Source organism: Ranitomeya imitator, chromosome 7, assembly GCF_032444005.1.
Source record: "Ranitomeya imitator isolate aRanImi1 chromosome 7, aRanImi1.pri, whole genome shotgun sequence".
Lineage (NCBI taxonomy): Eukaryota > Metazoa > Chordata > Amphibia > Anura > Dendrobatidae > Ranitomeya > Ranitomeya imitator.
In genome coordinates this window covers 168,251,133-168,271,628 of record NC_091288.1, presented here as the reverse complement: position 1 = coordinate 168,271,628, position 20,496 = coordinate 168,251,133, and the positions used below count along the sequence as shown (strand labels likewise).

The window sequence follows — 20,496 nt, the reverse complement described above, 5'->3', positions numbered from 1 at the left end:
TTATTGTATAAAAGTCAGCTTTAATTTTTATGTGGCATATAGAAAGTTAAAATAATATGTTGTTGCGTATGTCTTCTAGGGTATTTACAGCTGCATTCATGGAGTGCACATAGAGGAGAAAAGAAAATCATCAGATTTCAGCTTTACTGCTTCCCAAACCAATATGTTGAAATTACTTAGATCTTCTAAGAACATGGCTAATTTGACAAATTTAAACCCTTCTCAATGCAATTCACCAAAAAGGACATCCGATTATATTCAAAGAAGTTCGCTACTGATGGACATGGTTCTAGACAAAGGAAACTTAATCTATTCGGATAACAGACCATTCCCACAAAAAGAGATTTATGCAGAAAATGCTCATGATCTCACCATGTTAGCAAGTAATCGCCATAAAGACAACCTCAACAATTATGTGTTCCAGGGTCAACATCCACTCACACTTAATGAATCCAATCCTAACACAGTTGAGGTTGCTGTCAGTGCAGAACCAAAGGTGAATTCTAGGCCAAGGCAACTTTGGAAAAAGTCAGTGGAAACTTTGAGGCAAAATCCAGGTTCAGTCAATGAAAATGGAACCGATGAGCCTAAGTTATCAAGTAAGAACCAACGCTTCCTTCCAGAAGATGGTCATTTTTCTGATGCTTCTGAGACATCAAGTAGAGCAACCTGCCATGTAGACCATGAAAATAATAGCAAACATCACAAAAGTAAAGACAATTTAAAAAAGCGATCTGTTTCCAAATACCCTAGAGATTGTAGTGAGGTTGAGTTGTCCTACTTAAAAACCAAACAAGGCTCCACTAGAGATACAATTTACACAATTGATGGTGACCAGGAACCAAATTTCTTGATCGAGCAGCCCCAATATGTTGAAAATGCCCCTGTTCAAGAGGAAGGAAGTTATCCAGAAGTGTACCAAGATCACAATGACAATTATAGAAAGTCTGAACCTTCTCTACATGGAAATAGGACTCCAATACATAATGAAGATAGTCTTCCAAATAATGACATACAATACAAGATGTTTAGTAAGCACTATAGTTTAAAAGAAAAAAATGCATCTATGACTGAAGTTAATGACAGATATAGGCAAAATTCTACACATTGCAGAAGCTGTCTTTCAAATGTTCCTAGTTATACTGGTCACTACTCAGCTGCGAGGTCTCCCTATAAGTGTGATGATTGCCTACATATAGGAAATCTATATGATATTGATGAAGATCAAATGCTACATGATGCCCCCAACTCTATGCATTCTGAAGATGTTTATGAGCACAACTGGATTGATAATAATGCTCTACAATTTCAGAAGAAGAACAAGTTGCGGATTAACCGGCAGCATTCTTGTGACAATATAAATAAGCCCCGAGAGTCCGACTCTGGAAGGCAATCGCGTAGCATAAGTTTAAAAGATAAGGAACGATATCTAGAAGAAAGTCCCTTTGCTAATATTCTTATTGTCCCTCATGAAAAACTATTGGGAAACAAGACTCCACTTTTTACACAATCTTTAAAGGAAAACAAGAGGAGCAAGTCCCTTTATCCTGACATTACTACCGATAACCCATTTCTGCATCCTTTTCATGAGAACCAAAAACTGAGTCATGGACGGAGCTCCTCGGACATATATAAACAATCCTCAACACCAAAATCAAGAAACGATAACTATTTACGATCATCAATTAAATCCACTACTTCATACTCCTCAAGGGATGGACGAATACCCAACGACATTTGTGTTTCAGAGTATGTTATGCCTTATGTCTCAAGCAAGAATAGTCTGTACCCGACACCGAGGGTTGTAAATTCCTGCAGCAATAGACGTGTGTTTAAGAAAATGCCTAGCATTGAATCAGATGTTTAAAATGTTTTTATGTATGTATGCACCCCATGTTACATTAAAGCCTGAAAATATAGCGTAGCTGCCAACACTTCAGAGGAAATCCATCATAGAGTAATAATTTACGTAGAAGAGCCGTAATGGTTTCTGCTTACATTCATTTTTGTAGGGCTTCCATGTTCACTTAAAAAAAAATTGTTTTTATAACTGGATTTGCCTAACTTAATTTTAATGCTGTCGGCATGGACAGTTGAAAGGCGGTGGACAAATGATACCTGTCTGGCGAAAGAAGACAAGTTATCACTCACTTGGGCTCAAAATGGTGACCTAATTATATCTAAAAAAAAACAGTGCAAACCCTCAACTTAAATATCAAGTAATTTATATATATCCTAGATAAACGTTTGCTGACAGCATTGTTACAGTAGGATAAAATAAGCCATGAGAAGGAACGATACGACCTGATTTAATATGGGCAGCTATAATTTGACGTACCTTGCCATTTACGCCACTAGTACTATACGACTCTAGAAAGAACACCGTATAACGTTATTTGTCATCGAATCTTTTTTACTAGCAATTGAAGCAATATCGTATGCATGTAGTTCGGCACAAAAGTGTTTTATGTAAGAATGCATTTGCACAGTCACAGGGGGATAAGTAAAATCAACTTTTACATATTGATCCTAATTAAAAAAAAAACAAAGTGTGTTTTAAGTCTATCGACCGTAATCTGAAGATAATGGGGACTGAAGAAGACTGAAACAGTATGCCTTTTTCTTTAATGTTATGTTCACAAGCATTTCTCTGAAAACGACTACATGTCGATGTCAATATCTCGATTTCCATATTATAGGTAACCACGATCAATTTACCATTAAATCTTTTTTTTTGTTTGTTTTAGTATTCATCATCATTTCGGATTATTACGTAATAAAATGATCAAAGAAATTTTCCATACCAGTGTCATTTGACACAATTTTAGCATCACAAAGTAGTCTAGGATCTGACAAGTATTCCAAACTGGTACCTTATGTATATATTTGTATATATATATACTTGTATAGTATGCTGAAACACCTACCACAATTGTAGATATATTGGTTCAGTGCATAGCTATATATATTGTATATAGATATCAGTACAAATGTAGCACAACATGGTGCATTTACTTGAGCGTAAGAATTTACCATTAATGCCGAAATTAACCTCTTCTTGAACTTCATTCTCTTTTTTGGAATCCTTTTATCGCTTTTTTTTTAGTTTTTACTATCATTTCATCTGACTTGTTTATTGTTCCTCACATTACTTGGTGCATGATAGTTTGCTATTACTGCATGTCTTCATGTAAACTATACAAGAAGTTAAGGTACAATACAGTGAGAACTCGAAATTGCAAAAAACAAAAATTTTGTTTTTGCAACCCTAATTTTTTTTTTTTAAGATTTATCAAAAAGTTATTTTAAAAAAACAAAAACAAGAACTAGTGCCCAAACGTATACATTTCAAATTCGTGATTCTGAGAATGGGTGATACTTGCAGAATATTAATAGCGACTGTTTAGCGGCTGCTCTTGGAAAAGCATTAAAAAAAATTAACTTTTGCAGGTACCGAGGTTGCATGTAAGTCTATATCTAAACGCACATTTTTTGGAAAAATCGTTCACTGTGGGTTGAATGGTATATTTATAGCTATAAGAATATATATAGAAAATGTATTTTTGTTATATTACATTCGCTTTTTATAACTGTTTGTCGCTATACTTTCATTAAAACACACAGAGACAGAAAATATGGAATATATTGAACATCCTGTAGGCATTAACTAACTTAATCAATTTTTACAAGGGTGGACACAGATAGACAAAGCCTTTGTGAAGGAATGATTTATGGGGGTCCTAGCTTTCCAAAGGCTATCTAAGAGCATCTCCATACCCAGAAAATAAGACAATAAAGGACAGACCACCTAAAGAATTGGTATATCCATTGCACGGAGACTTGTAGTACTGCAAGATCCAGAAAGAAGCAGAATCCAGCAAAATGATCCTTATTAAAGGGAATCTGTCAGCAGGGTTTTGCTATGCAATCAGAGGACAGCATGAAGTAGGGGTTGAGACACAGATTTCAATGTTTCACTTATCAAGCTGTGTGCTGTTGTTGCTTACAATTAAGGTTTTATAACCAGGACATTTTTATTACTGTGACTAGCTGCTCATGAGCCCTAGTCCGACTCCGCCCCCTCCTGTGATAAGCAGCTCACTGTCAATAAACAATGTACACTGAGAGTCTGGTGTAGGTGAGGTTAGCTTATTTAGCTCTGCTGCATTGCTAAATCTAGGAACTCTGATTTTGTCAGAATGGCTTCACCCAGTAAACTAAAGCACAAATCATTGGATTCAGGGTTTCTTTGCCTACATCAGGCTGGTCTCAGATGAGGTAGGAAAAACTAGCTGACAGATTCCCTTTAAGGCAATTACTAAATACTGTGTCTGAAACTCGTGTGATTTTTTTGCCTATAATTTTAGATGTTTATTTTTTCTATATAGAATTTAATATGTTGCAATAATTATTTTTCTTATCATTCTTTTGCTGTATTTTGCTTCTACTTCTCCATAGCCCTCTTACAATAGAGCAGTCATTTTTGCCTTAGAAATTATTTTACTTCTACTTATTTATTTGGATGTACTCTAAGCAGCAATTTAACGCTTCTGGCTGCTTTAACATAGTAGTGGTCCCGCTAATCTACTGTGCAGCTGCACAGGTATCACATACAGAAACCCTGTCCATGAACAATGTGAAAAATGTGTTCGTCTACTAATATAACTGATGGGTTCCCAGAAGTTCAATGTAAACTTACAAAGAAAATTAGCCAAAATTTAAAGATAGCAAATTGGGCTTTTTCAACAACAAACTTTCCTTAGCTTTACACACTCGCATGCGTTAAACAACTCGAGAAAAACTAATGCAGTCATGAGTTTCAGTAGCCAATCACATCTCCGTTATTATAACATATACTCATAAGATTTGATTGGTTTCTTTGGGAATCACCTCCTTTTTTCTTCGGAATGAGAAAGTGCTGTTAAAGGAACTCTGTCACCTGAATTTGGAGGGAACAATTTTCAGCCATAGAGGCGGGGTTTTCAAGTGTTTGATTCATCCTTTCCTTACCCGCTGGCTGCATGCTGGCTGCAATATTGGATTGAAGTTCATTTTCTGTCCTCCATAGTACACGCCTGCGCAAGGCAAGATTGCCTTGCGCAGGCATGTACTACGGAGGACAGAGAATGAACTTCAATCCAATATTGCAGCCAGCATGCAGCCAGCGGGTAAGGAAAGGGTGAATCAAACACCCGAAAACCCGCGCCTCTATGGCTGAAAATTGTTCCCTCCAAATTCAGGTGACAGAGTCCCTTTAAGATCATTAAAACTTTTTTGTTCACATGTAAAACTTGAAGCAGTTACTAAAAAGGAAAACTAATCCAGCGGTCAGAGAGTTTTGTCTACATCTGCATTTTCTTACAAACCTCTATGACCGCATGCATGTGTGCATGAAGCCAGTTTGGCAAGAATTATGGAAACGTAAATTACAAAAAAGTTAGCCACAATTTTCATGAAAATTCAACCCTCCTTAGCAATAAATTGATAAAATGATTTAAAAAACTGGAGTACAAGGTACCTGTAAATTACTTGCTGTATCTAACTTTGGGTTTGGATATTGATTATTAGTTCGTTGGGAATTAGTGACATCATTAAACTTCTCAACTGAGAATTAAAGAGGTTGTCCAGGATGTAAAACAAAAAAGTAGTCATAGAACCATGACACTTACCTTAATATGTGATTACATTTTGAGTTATATTGATAAGTCAGCAGTAAGAACGGTCAACATTTCGGTCTATCCCAGATCTTAATCATTTGCCATTTCCTGAAATATAAGATATAAACAAAGGGTGAAAGATGATTAAAAATGTAATAGACAGCAGGAAATATGCTAAAATGCAAAAAATTACCATAGCTTTTATATCTCCTGCTTCTCCAGCATTGACAGGTTTTACTAGCTCTGCAGTGATGACGGAATTTACATACACATGATCACTGCCACCAGCCTCATGCCGGACATGCCACCATAAATGCTAAGGCCAGTGATTGACTGCAGTTGACCACATGGATAATTACTGTGGCAAAGGAAATATAGACTGGAGTCTGGACCACCAGAACAGAAGAGTGGAACAGATATTATTTGTTTGGATATTTTATTATTTAGTTGTTGTTTTTTTTAAATCCTGGACAAACCTTTAATTCAGTCACTGATCATGAATGATCTCATAGATGACATTAGCGGATTTCAGCTTACTTGTAATATGCCTTTCTTAACAATGTTACCTGTTGTTACTGTATTCAGGGCTCATTCTCTTTAGCATTTATGGGGTGTTTATTCTATCCATTAAAACATTCCAAAATAGCAGTGAAAAACATTCCCATAAGTCATTATTTGTCCCCAAGAGTTTTTGATGACACACTGTGATTCCATTTACAGGGATGCCAATCCCTTGGCGTGCTACAAATTAACTTCTTGAGTAGCAAACACCGTGACATATAGTTTTTGTCAGCTCATTCAAGGCGCAGGAGATATCAGAGACTCAACAAAGCAACCGCAAGAGAGTTAAAGACATTTAGAGCTCTAGTGTCAATGTGATGGCCCAGTTTCAACAAAACCTACAATTCTGAATGCTTCACTCCTTAGGGTACCAATACACCTTAGATAACGGTCAGTTCATTTGTCCGACATCTATCTATCCTGTCTCACCCAAAATAATGAATGTATAAGTTTACAGTTCACAATCTTCCAGAACATTGTATGTCGGAGGAGAATCTGCAGGCCCAAATGCGACCAAAACTTCCAACTTTAGTTAAATACTAGGTATGAGGGTCTTTAGATGTCTTCTTGATCATTTCTGATTGTGGCATCTAAGGGGTCTTAGGGAACTTTTTTCCCTCATTCCTGAATATAGCTCAATGAGTTTTATGTACATTAAAAAATAACACTTTTTTAATCAAAACATTGATCAGAAAATTAACACAACATCAAATCTTTCAACAACCTGTAAAATTGCACGTGTGGTACTAATATTGAGTAGTTAAAGGTGTTGCCTCAACTAATTAACTGGGGAAAAAATCAAAAGTTCTTGTGGAAACAAGAGACTTTGCAATTTAACACTAATTAAATACATACTTTTAAGTTAGTGTACAGCTGGTTGACAACGTTACCAGCCATCTCTGAGGCATAGAGCATGCACTTGCAAGCTGTTTGCTGATCCAGCGGGACTTATTGTACCTGTGCTCTCCACATCCTGCCGATGCTAAGGTGTCCCTTCTAGCAGCATTGGATACACAATTCTAGCCAACGGCAAAGTGGAAACTAGCACTTTTAGGCGGACTGCACTGAGGGAATAAAGGGCTTTGGGATTCCAAAAAGTTATTCATTGACCGGTGCCTTTCTCAAAGTATAAAAGCCAAGTGTGTAAGGTATATACTTGGCTTCTACACCTTGAGAAAGGCGGCAGTTTCCATTAATCCATGATACATCTTTCCTCCTGCCATGGGGTAGCAGCGGCTTTCCACATGTTTTATAGGTACCTGCACACAACACGTTCAGCTGAGCATTATCATTGAAAAGACGAAAAGATTCACCTCAAGCTCCTGGGAAAAAAATTTCCAAACTTCTTTATTGGAAAAATATTTAAAATTCAATTAAGGATTCCGGGACAAGAAACATCAGACAGATGAAAGAGTGTTTCGATCAACACAGTGATCTTTGTCAAAGCTCTATCATTATTAACCACAATCGGTATATATACCTCATGCCACCAATCAAAGTCATAAAGCAGATCACACACATATGCTAATTGTGACTGAAAGGTCCTAAAACATTAGCAAAAACATATGCACATGAAATAAGCATCAAAAAAGCATGAAACATACAAATAATATCATTGCTTTCAATTGTCCTTTACCAGACGTATTGCCATATTTTCTGTGCGCTTCTGTCCCTCTTCAGACCTTGACAATTCAGGCCAATGGCTCAGTCGTGCTGTCTGCCCGAACTGTCAATGTTCAGTGGCTCATCTTCGAAGCAAACAAAAACCTGAGAAACTAGGGAATAAGGTACTTCTGAAGAGCGTGCTCGAGACCAACTCTTTAAAAAAATTTCAAAAATTTGATTTTTGCAATTTACTGAAAAACATTTAATATCATGATAATGTAAATAATAATAATAATATTAATACACAAATGTTATAACATAATGTTATAAAAATATAACTTTTGTAATAAAATCTTGTAGAGCTACATAAATAATTTGAATGTTCTAATGCAGTCCTTAAAGAAAAAAACAAAACATGAGGCCATAAAACCAAAAAGGTTTTAAAAGGGATAACTCTGACAAATTGATTTGAACCTGTTTATGGCATGTGGGACAGCACAAGAGCAGTTTTTGGCCAGAATATAGAATTATAGATTGCCCTACTTGTCTGTACATCAAAATTCCATGAAGAAACAATGAGAATTAGGATCCCTGAGAGTAGAAAAAAGTGTGTATTCTTCTATGATAAGTTTTGGAATTTAATTTAGTACTAACGAAAAATCTCACTTCTTCCCTCTGCTAGGATTCATTCCAGTTTTTAAAAGAGGATCATACCCATCAAATGCTACATGGAATAAGCCCTTATAATTGTATTCTCATGATTAAAAATTCAGCTTGCAGAATGAATGCCAATGAAATTTAAGGCTGGGGCTACATGGCGGCATCAATTCTCGAAAAGGTTGCAGTCGCGCAAATAAAAACATTTTGTAACTATTTTCGAACTTTAATTTTCTCGTAACTCAAACAGCCAAACCACAACAACTCAAGTGGCTTTCGATTTGCAAGCAGTGACTGACCATACGACACATTTGGAAACATTCATGACCCGTGTCACAGCCCCAGTAGGTCGCAGGTTGCAATACATCTGAAATCTCAATTCCGGGGGATACGTGTCACCGTTAAGTCCGAGCCAAATCTGATAAATCTGGATTGATTATACTTGTATGTCCTAAAATCTATGCTTCTATGTAGCATCTATGTTCGTGTATATTTATTGTAGCCCCTTGCTAATGATTACTCAGGGCTGTATAGTAATTTCGTATTCCTTTTCTTTTTCTTTTTAATTTTGCTTTTAATTCAATTCCTACATTTTTCATGTACAGAGCACAGTGGGCTTCTGCTTCATCTAATGTGAATATTTGTGACATAGCTAGGATTTTACCATCCATTGAAGTCACAGATTTTATGTAGTCTATTACGGAATGCCAGATCATTTATTTGCATGGTATTAAATTTCTTCCATTTTGTTTACTATCTTCTTTTATAGCAGCATCTACTGTGTATGATCATGAAGCATCAATAGCTATATTAAAAGAATAATTTATAACACATCCAGAACATATTCTGTATAATCTGTGTTAGGTTGGGCACTAACTCCTTCCTCTTAGTATTATTCTATACTTGTAAACACAAAAGGTTATTATTATTATTATTATCATTAATTAGATAATGTAATTTTACCCACTGAACTCACAAATCGATTATTGTTTATTACCATATTTTATAATAAACAGTTTGCAAACATGTAAAAAGTTTGGTGCTTGTGTGAAATGGTGCCTTTTCTAGAAGAAATGATATAATTAATCTGTAACAGCCAGAGGCACAGCTATAAAAGGTGGAAAGGTAGCAGCGGCACTCAGGCTGTCGTGTGTGAGAAGTGCAAAGACCTCAATGTCACAGAGAAAAATGCCAGAATTATTAATGTCACCACTAGTGTGCATGACCTAGCACTCTTTTTAAAAAAAGAATTTCACTAGGCGCATCACAAAATTATATGTCCACCTTCTTTTCCATAGCTGCTGTGGTTTGTTATCATTGTGGGGCATATGTTTCACCATGTGCCCAAAGGTGGCAGACTATGCAGATGTTTCTTGGCCTTTGTGCCAGTGGGCAGTAAGAGGCTCTGAAACTCAGGCGATGAGGCAATTTCTACAATTTCTATATTTGAATACAAAAGTGGCCCAGGATGTTTTTGGCCAGTAGCTAGCGCCTGCTGTGCAGAGCTTCGGTCTACCCACAGCAAGGAACAGAGCTGCACTTCAGTCTATACACAGCACGGACCAGACTAACAATTTAGTCTACACTCAGCACGGACCAGAGCAGCACATCAGTCTATCCACAGCATGGAAAAAGAGTAGCATTTCAGTCTACACACAGCATGGACCAGAGCAGCACTTCAGTCTACACACAGCACAGACCAGAGCAGCACTTCAATCTACACACAGCATAGAGCAGACTAACAATTCAGTCTACACTCAGCACAGACCAGAGCAGCACTTAAGTCTACACACAGCACGGACCAGAGCAGCACTTCAGACTACACACAGCACAGACCAGAGCAGCACTTCAGTCTACTCACAGCACAGACCAGAGTAGCACTTCAATCTACACACAGCACAGACCAGAGTAGCACTTCAATCTACACACAGCACAGACCAGAGCAGCACTTCATTCTACACACAGCACAGACCAGAGCAGCACTTAAGTCTACTCACAGCACAGACCAGAGGAGCAATTCAGTCTACACACAGCACAGACCAGAGCAGCACTTCAGTCTACACACAGCACAGACCAGAGCAGCACTTCAGTCTACACACAGCACAGACCAGAGTAACACTTCAGTCTACACACAGCACAGACCAGAGCAGCACTTAAGTCTACACACAGCACAGACCAGAGCAGCACTTAAGTCTACTCACAGCACAGACCAGAGCAGCACTTCAGTCTACACACAGCACAGACCAGAGTAGCACTTCAGTCTACACACAGCACAGACCAGAGCAGCACTTCAGTCTACACACAGCACAGACCAGAGTAGCACTTCAGTCTACACACAGCACAGACCAGAGGAGCACTTCAGTCTACACACAGCACAGACCAGAGCAGCACTTCAGTCTACACACAGCATGGACCAGAGCAGCACTTCAATCTATTCACAGCACAGACCAGATCAGCAGTTCAGTCTACTCACAGCACAGACCACAGCAGCACTTCAGTCTACACACAGCACAGACCAGAGCAGCACTTCAGTCTACACACAGCATGGACCAGAGTAACACTTCAGTCTACACACAGCACAGACCAGAGTAGCACTTCAGTCTACACGCAGCACAGACCAGAGCAGTACTTCAGTCTACACACAGCACAGACCAGAGTAGCACTTCAGTCTACTCACAGCACAGACCAGAGCAGCACATCAGTCTACACACAGCACAGACCAGAGTAGCACTTCAGTCTACTCACAGCACAGACCAGAGCAGCACTTCAGTCTACACACAGCACAGACCAGAGTAGCACTTCAGTCTACACACAGCACAGACCAGAGCAGCACTTCAATCTACACACAGCACAGACCAGAGCAGCACTTCAGTCTACACACAGCACAGACCAGAGTAGCACTTCAGTCTACTCACAGCACAGACCAGAGCAGCACTTCAGTCTACACACAGCACAGATCAGAGCAGCACTTCAGTCTACACACAGCACAGACCAGAGCTGCATTTCAGTCTACACACAGCACAGACCAGAGCAGCACTTCAATCTACACACAGTACAGACCAGAGCAGCACTTCAGTCTACACACAGCACAGACCAGAACTGCACTTCAGTCTACACACAGCACAGACCAGAGCAGCACTTCAATCTACACACAGCACAGACCAGAGTAGCACTTCATTATACCAACAGCACAGACCAGAGCAGCACTTCAATCTACACACAGCATGGACCAGCGTAACACTTCAATCTACACACAGCACTGACCAGAGTAGCACTTCATTCTATGCACAGCAAGAACCAGAGCAGCACTTCAGTCTACACACAGTATGGCCAGATTAGCGCTTCAGTCTACACACAGCACAGACCAGAGCAGCACTTCAGTCTACACACAGCACAGACCACAGCAGCACTTCAGTCTACACACAGCACAGACCAGAGCAGCACTTCAGTCTACACACAGCACACACCAGAGCTGCACTTCTGTCTACACACAGCACAGACCAGAGCAGCACTTCAGTCTACACACAGCACAGACCAGAGTAGCACTTCAGTCTACACACAGCACAGACCAGAGCAGCACTTCAGTCTACACACAGCAAGGACCAGAGCAGCACTTCAGTCTACTCACAGCACAGACCAGAGCAGCAGTTCAGTCTACTCACAGCACAGACCACAGCAGCACTTCAGTCTACACACAGCACAGACCAGAGCAGAACTTCAGTCTACACACAGCAAGGACCAGAGCAGCACTTCAATCTATTCACAGCACAGACCAGAGCAGCAGTTCAGTCTACTCACAGCACAGACCACAGCAGCACTTCAGTCTACACACAGCACAGACCAGAGCAGCACTTCAGTCTACACACAGCATGGACCAGAGTAACACTTCAGTCTACACACAGCACAGACCAGAGTAGCACTTCAGTCTACACACAGCACAGACCAGAGCAACACTTCAGTCTACTCACAGCACAGACCAGAGCAGCACATCAGTCTACACACAGCACAGACCAGAGTAGCACTTCAGTCTACTCACAGCACAGACCAGAGCAGCACTTCAGTCTACACACAGCACAGACCAGAGTAGCACTTCAGTCTACACACAGCACAGACCAGAGCAGCATTTCAATCTACACACAGCACAGACCAGAGCAGCACATCAGTCTACACACAGCACAGACCAGAGTAGCACTTCAGTCTACTCACAGCACAGACCAGAGCAGCACTTCAGTCTACACACAGCACAGACCAGAGTAGCACTTCAGTCTACTCACAGCACAGACCAGAGCAGCACTTCAGTCTACACACAGCACAAACCAGAGCAGCACTTCAGTCTACACACAGCACAGACCAGAGCAGCACTTCAATCTACACACAGCACATACCATAGTAGCACTTCATTATACCCACAGCACAGACCAGAGCAGCACTTCAATCTACACACAGCATGGACCAGCGTAACACTTCAGTCTACACACAGCACTGACCAGAGTAGCACTTCATTCTATGCACAGCAAGAACCAGAGCAGCACTTCAGTCTACACACATTATGGCCAGATTAGCACTTCAGTCTACACACAGCACAGACCAGAGCAGCACTTCAGTCTACACACAGCACAGACCACAGCAGCACTTCAGTCTACACACAGCACAGACCAGAGCAGCACTTCAGTCTACACACAGCACAGACCAGAGCAGCACTTCATTCTACACACAGCACAGACCAGAGCAGCACTTCAGTCTACACACAGCACAGACCAGAGTAGCACTTCAGTCTACACACAGCACAGACCAGAGTAGCACTTCAGTCTTCTCACAGCACAGACCAGAGCAGCACTTCAGTCTACACACAGCACAGACCAGAGGAGCACTTCAGTCTTCACACAGCACAGACCAGAGCTGCACTTCAGTCTACACACAGCACAGACCAGAGCAGCACTTCAATCTACACACAGCACAGACCAGAGTAGCACTTCATTATACCCACAGCACAGACCAGAGCAGCACTTCAATCTACACACAGCACGGACCAGCGTAACACTTCAGTCTACACACAGCACTGACCAGAGTAGCACTTCATTCTATGCACAGCAAGAACCAGAGCAGCACTTCAGTCTACACACAGTATGGCCAGATTAGCACTTCAGTCTACACACAGCACCGACCAGAGCAGCACTTCAGTCTACACACAGCACAGACCAGAGCAGCACTTCATTCTACACACAGCATGGACCACAGCAGCACTTCAGTCTACACACAGCATGGACCAGAGCAGCACTTCAGTCTACCCACAGTATGGCCAGATTAGCACTTCAGTCTACGCACAGCACGGACCAGAACAGCATTTCAGTCTACACACAGCACAGACCAGAGTAGCACTTCAATCTACACACAGCACGGACCAGAGCAGCACTTCAGTCTACACACAGCATGGACCAGAGCAGTACTTCAGTCTACCCACAGTATGGCCAGATTAGCACTTCAGTCTACACACAGCACAGACCAGAGCAGCACTTCAGTCTACACCCAGCACAGACCAGAGCAGCACTTCAACCTACACACAGCAAGGACCAGAGTAGCATTTCAGTCTACGCACAACATGCACCAGATTAGCACGTCATGTGAATGTGGTTAGGTGAGTATTTTTTTATTGTGTCAATACACTTTTCTTAGAGGGAAGATGGTGCACCATACTGTAATGGGGGTATTTATTAGGGAATTATATTGCATTGGTGGGAATGTGGAGGCATCATACTATATTGACAGACACAGAGGCAGCTTCACACTGTATTGGAGATATTGTAAGGGCATCATACTCTATTGGTGGATACTGGGTGGTTTCATGATGGTGTTTTGTGGTCACTGTTGGGGCTTCATAATGTTTGAGAGGGACACCAAACTGCGTGGGAGAATGTACTGTGCATGCGATGGGCACTGAAGCTGTCAAATGTGTGGGGAAATTCACAGTGGAGACATCATACTATGTGAAGGGTTTCTTTAAGGGCATAATACAGTGAAGAGTCGTATCATGATGACATTGTACTGCGTTAGGAGGCATTATTCTACGTGGACACCACATGTGCCTAAGTAAACAGGCAAGTAGAGGATTATTTGGAGAGTATTTTGAATCTGCAGAAGTGAACTATCAGGTATCGGAAAATTCATTTAGAATTGTTGGCATATTATATCACAGTTTATCTGTATCAGATTTTTATTTATATGGCCTATGTTGTGGATCTATTTTCTATGTATAGGGTGTGTTAAAAATGGGGACTAATTTGTATGTTATCAGCATTGCATCTGTATTACGAACAGCCTGTTTTACATATTTACTGTTTTTTTTCTTACAAGTAGTATTGATCAGTAAAATGAGTGATAGAAAAAAAACGCCAACAAGCAAAGAATAGATCCAGTTAGAAAAAGACGCCGGTGCGGCTTTAAAATGCGTTGTGAATAAAAAGCCTTTTCATTATCATCATTTCTGAAGAATCGATTTACTCCAGCAGTGCAGCCCACCTCCATATTCATCTAACTGGATCCAATATGTCCTGGAGGATTTTTACACCAACCACAGCGCAGCAGCAGATGTTTTCCTTCACGTATAAGTAAGGTACAAGCAGGAACTCGGGATGCAGTGATGGATGGGAGGCAGAGTAAGGGTTAACAGGTTCATTTACAAGGGAATACACTACACAGGGAAGTAAAGAGTAAAACTGTATATGTGGCAAAGTGAAGTACAACCGTTCAAATAACAACTGTGTGGTATCAAGCGTATCAGGAAGTCTCAAAACTACAGCTCCTGCTGTGAAAGCAATAACACTGGGAATGGCGGGTGGAATTTCTTTTCCTGAGTGATGTTGTAGTCGATAGTCCTTCTTCTGGCAGCAGTGGTCGGTCTCCGGTACCTTCCACTACCCATAGTCCATATACTGCAGTGACTAACAAAGGTACTGGCCACAGTCCTCTACAAGCCCAACGTGGCTCCTAAACTACCTTCAATGGAAAAGTCAGTTCACAAATGTCAGGGCAACTATCTGCTGACAACGTCAGGGCGCAAGTGTCAACCTTGTATCCAGTCTCTCTTGGGTAGCACTTGTGCGGTACTCACGGCCACATAGTGTACAGCACCCAGTTCAGTGGCAGTCACTGGACACACATTGCACATCCCGCTCTCCTGGGTCCCTGCTGTTGGCTGGGGGTGACACTGAACTACTAGGCGCTAATGTTCTGGGACGGAGCACACCTCTCTGTGGCTGATGCGACACCCACTCGGCTCCGCTCTGTGTGCATGGCTCTGCACACCTCTGTTCTGCATGGCTCTTCTCCGCACGGCTTTGCTCCGCTTTGCACGACTCTCTCTGCAGAACAATGTCGGGGACATCTTGTTTAACTGCAGCACAGCCTGTCGCAGCACCTGTACTCTGTCTCAGGATGGGGAGCAGAGCATGCTGCTCACCAGATTGCGCACTGCTCTGCCCTGACGCCAAACTCCCCTCCAGCATGTGCTCTTTCCTTTTATCCCTCTGCTGCTGAGCGCCCTTTCTTCGATCTCTCTGCCCCATTCTTCAGAAGGAAGGTCCAGCTCCCTCAGCCTTCCCTCAGGCAGCAGAGGAAGGTCCGCCCCTTTCCAGCTTCCCCCGTGAACAGAGGATGTAGCCTTTTTAGTTCCAGACATGGCATGCAGGTACCCGCTGTCCGGTCGACCTCCCTACTTATACATAGTAGTTGTGCCTGTCACAATTCCATCAGGTGAGAGATACTAGGACTCTCCCTCTATAGAGTATCACTCTATTTTTTGCTCTGTTTCCCACTTCTAGATTTACATAGCTAACAAAGAATGGGTTTATTTAAAATATAATACACAACCTTTCAGTTGCTCTTCAGGCCTTAAAAATCGGATTGTATTTATACCAACTTAATCCTATGCTTGTGTTCTCAATGGTGTTTTTTTCGTGCTCCAATCGGATCTTGATCGTATAGGAAAAAATTGCAGCATGCTTTGCATGCCAAATTTGGATCGTGCACACCCATTAAAGTCTATGGATGTGTGTGAAACATCGCACTGCACTCAGATATCACCCAAGTGCAGTGCGATTCCCGCGGATTCCGGCAGCAGGGGAGATGGAGAAATTACTTTCTCCGACTTCTCTGCAGCTGTGCTCCAATCCTGTCTTGCGAGACGATCGGAGAGCAGAGCACTGACACTCGGCTTCCGCTCACAGCAGAGCAGGAGCAGAGTGTCATTAGCGCATTGCATTGGATGCTCTCGCATCAGTTGTGATACGCTAGTGTGACTCTAGCCTCACTCTTATCGCCAAAGCTTAGGGAATCTACACCAGTCTCTGCTTATCTTGTAAACACTAAGGCCATAATTTGACTACATTGTGCAAGTGAATGACATACAGCACATGATCTCTCCAGGAAATAAGGAGAAACATCTGGGGAACTTGTGTGTTATATTATCTTGTCTTGTGGAGAAAAAGTTTGTACAGATAAACAAAATAAAATATTACATTCAAGACAATGTACATTTATATTTCAAGTCTACTGGGAGCCAAACTGTATTATTAGGTAACAGATCATCTGTATTATTCTGTGCAAAGATAGACAAAATGAGATCTGCAATATATTTATTAGAAATGCTTTAATGTGAAACACAAATCAAACATCTCTGCATTGGGCCACATAGTCACGATGAATATAAATATGGACTACCATTGCCATAGACTTTGGAACATAGGATGCCTTTATGCTCTTGTCCTACTCTATGTTTTAAATTACAGCTCAGCCCAAAAGCCTGAATGGGGCTGGGCTACATAACCAAGAAAGGTGCTGTTTCAAGGACAAATTAAAAAAAATCCTTTTACATCTCATCATTTCATTGATGTACCCTTCAGCATTCATTACATGTTAAACTTGTCGCATCATGATTAGTGATGAGCAAGTTTTCTCGTTACTCAAGTTTTCGGAGCATGCTCAGGTGTTCTCCGAGTATCTTGGACATGCTTGTAGATTATGTTTGTGTCCCCGCAGCTGCATGATTTGCGGCTGCTAGACAGCCTGAATACATGTGGTAATTCTCTAACATACAGGCAATCCCTGCATGTATTCAGGCTGTCTAGCAGCCACAAATCATGCAGCTACGGGGACACAAACATAATCTACGAGCACGCCCAAAATACTCGGAGAATACCTGAGCATGCTTGGAAAACTCGAGTAACGAGCACACTCGCTCATCACTAATCATGATACATTGGCTGAAGGTCTGAATAAAACATAGATTTTATTTCTCATCCATGCTTTGGAAATATTAGCTTGTAAAGTTAATATAATAACTTCCATATAAATCCAGCGGGACATTAGCAGAGAGTCTTCTTTGGGAGTGTACACTTTTCCTTTGCATGATGTTGTCCAATCATAAGAAGCTCATGCAGGACACAAATATGAAAACACCCCCAGAGAAGGTCAGAATAGTCTTTTTCAATGAGATATGGTAAGATTGTGTCACTACATACACCACTCTACACCACTCTACTTTTCTCTGGTCCTGGCCCAAGCAATTGTATGTAATGACAAACATCTCTGCTCTCTTCTGCTTACCCTTGTAATGACGACAGGTGATAGACAGTGAGATCTGTGTGACCTGTGGAGATTGGGCAACTTTATGCTGCAGTAACTACCCCTAGAGAAGGATTTCTGCCTAAGACACTGTAGAGTTTTGCTGTACACAAAGTGTTGGACATGGGTGTCAAGGGCCCACCAGTAACTGTGGGAGCCCACTCTACACCTGAGTGCAAATATATAACCAAATTGTTTTCCATAAATATGATGACAGGAATTTTAAAAACGATTTTTGTTTAATCAACTAGAAGTCGAGAAAACAAGAACTTTTTTCAGTATTAGTCTTCTACGATGACCTTATCTCAGACTGTTTCTTTCCTGGCAGCTTTTTTAGTAGCCTGATACTTGACCTTGGAGTAAAGGCGCTCCTAGTTCGATGAGCCCACAGTAATACATGCTCAAACAGCGGGAGGCCACAGATTCATTGGCCTGCTTGTATTTAGTGCATAAAGTGAACTGTGCCAAGCATTGCTCAGGTAGGAGGTTGGAGGACCACACCTGCACAGAGGCCCACTGGGGGATACACCTATTCCTCTGTGGATCCGTTTGAGTTTGTTTATACAGTATATATCCTATGCTAGGTTTTTAAAAAAAAAAGATTTATTGCAAATACTTAAAACAATTACATTATTTCTAGGACACTAATGCCTATGTTGGTAGAAATTTTCAGTTCTCCTTCCCTTTGGGCAAAATATAAATAGTGAAATTGCTGTTCTTTTTCTAATTATTATTGATCTCCTTGAAGCAGCAATTACAATACATTTCTATTACCTATACAGTGGGGGAAACATAAGAATGATGGTTTATAAAGCTATACAATTAAAATGAATTTGAAAAAAAGCAAACACATTGTCCATTTCCACAGCGGCAATAAAAGAGGCTGTATACCTTCATGACTTGTCAGGTGAACTCTCATTTGGCCAACAACTATTCCTCCCTTGTTTGGTTTAGCTGAGCGTGCATATGCCTGAATGGAAGAGAAAAGTAGGTTGCTGTAAAACGCTAATACCTGTGGCCTATCTTCTGTGAAAACAAAATATCAGACATGCTAAAATTCAACAAGTTCTATGGGTTTTTTCCCTAAGATCCACACTATTGTGATTCATATTCAATGGGGAGAATAAGTATTTGATACACTGCCAATTTTCCAAGTTTTCCCACCTACAAAGAATAAAGAAGTCTGTAATTTGCATTTTATTGCATTAAATAAGTAATTGATACAATAGAAAGCACAGAACATAATATTTGGTACATAAACCTTTGTTTGTAAAGGCCAGAATTATCCCGTAGTTCTTAATATTTTGCACACAGTGCAGCAGGGATTTTGGCCCACTCCTCCATACAGATCTTCTAAAGATCTTTCAGGTTTCAGGGCTGTCGCCGGGCAACATTGAGTTTCAGCATGCAGTTACTGAGGGAAGTAGGTTGTTGGCCAAAATCTTGCAATAGATGACCCCATCCGTCCTCCCTTCAATATGGAGCAATAGTCCTTTTCCCGTTGCAGTAAAGCACCTTCCAAGTATGATTTTGTTTCCCCACCATGCTTCACGGTTGAGACACTGTTCTTGGGGTTGCACTCATCCTTTTGTCTTCCTCCAAACACAGCGGAGTGGAGTTGATACCAAATAGTTCTCTTTTTGTCTCATCTGATCACATGACCTTCTCCCATGCCTTCTCTGGATCATCCAGAGAAGGTCATTGGATAACTTCAATATGGCCTTGACATGTTCTGATGTGAGAAGGGGAACCTTGTGTGCCATGCAGGATTTTAATCCATGTTGGTGTAATGTGTTACTAACAGTATTGTTTCAGACTGCGATCACAATGGACATACAGGAGCGTTAGAAGAACAAAAGTAGCATAAATAAATTGATGGGTAAAATAATGGAGTAAGATGTGTTACAAATGCTAGAGTTTTTCTGAGATCCTTAAAAAAGGTGGCAAGAGAGGCAATGATATGGAATAAAAAAATATCTATTCTTAACTGTTAAATAGTGTTGAGCATTCCGATACCGCAAGTATCGGGTATAGGCCGATATTTGCGGTATCGGAATTCCGATACCGAGTTCTGATACTTTTGCGATATCGGGAATCGGGATCGGGATGAATATTCATGTGTAAAATAAAGAATAAAAATAAAAAATATGAATATACTCACCCTCGGACACGCCCTGGTTCTAACCGCTGCAACCGGGAGCCTCCGTTCCTAAGAATGAGCCAGTGAAGGACCTGCGATGATGTCGTGGCTTGTGATTGGTCGCGTGAGCGGTCACATGACCAATCACAAGCCACGACGTCATCGAAGGTCCTTCACCCTGCATTCTTAGGAACGGAGGCTAAGGTCCAGGGTCCGCCGGAGGGGTGAGTATATCCATATTTTTTATTTTTATTCTTT

At 41.0% G+C, this 20,496-nt stretch overlaps 1 protein-coding gene across 1 annotated transcript in view; it reads left to right on the top strand.

Annotated features, from left to right (window-relative positions):
• Positions 1-2,787, top strand: part of GRIN2A (glutamate ionotropic receptor NMDA type subunit 2A) — a 781,341-nt gene extending 778,554 nt beyond the window's left edge. The window contains exon 14 of the mRNA XM_069734026.1: positions 80-2,787. Within this exon, the coding sequence (XP_069590127.1) occupies positions 80-1,867 (1,788 nt within the window). The 3' untranslated portion in view covers positions 1,868-2,787. The remainder of the gene's footprint in view (positions 1-79) is intronic.
• Positions 2,788-20,496: the final 17,709 nt, after the last annotated feature.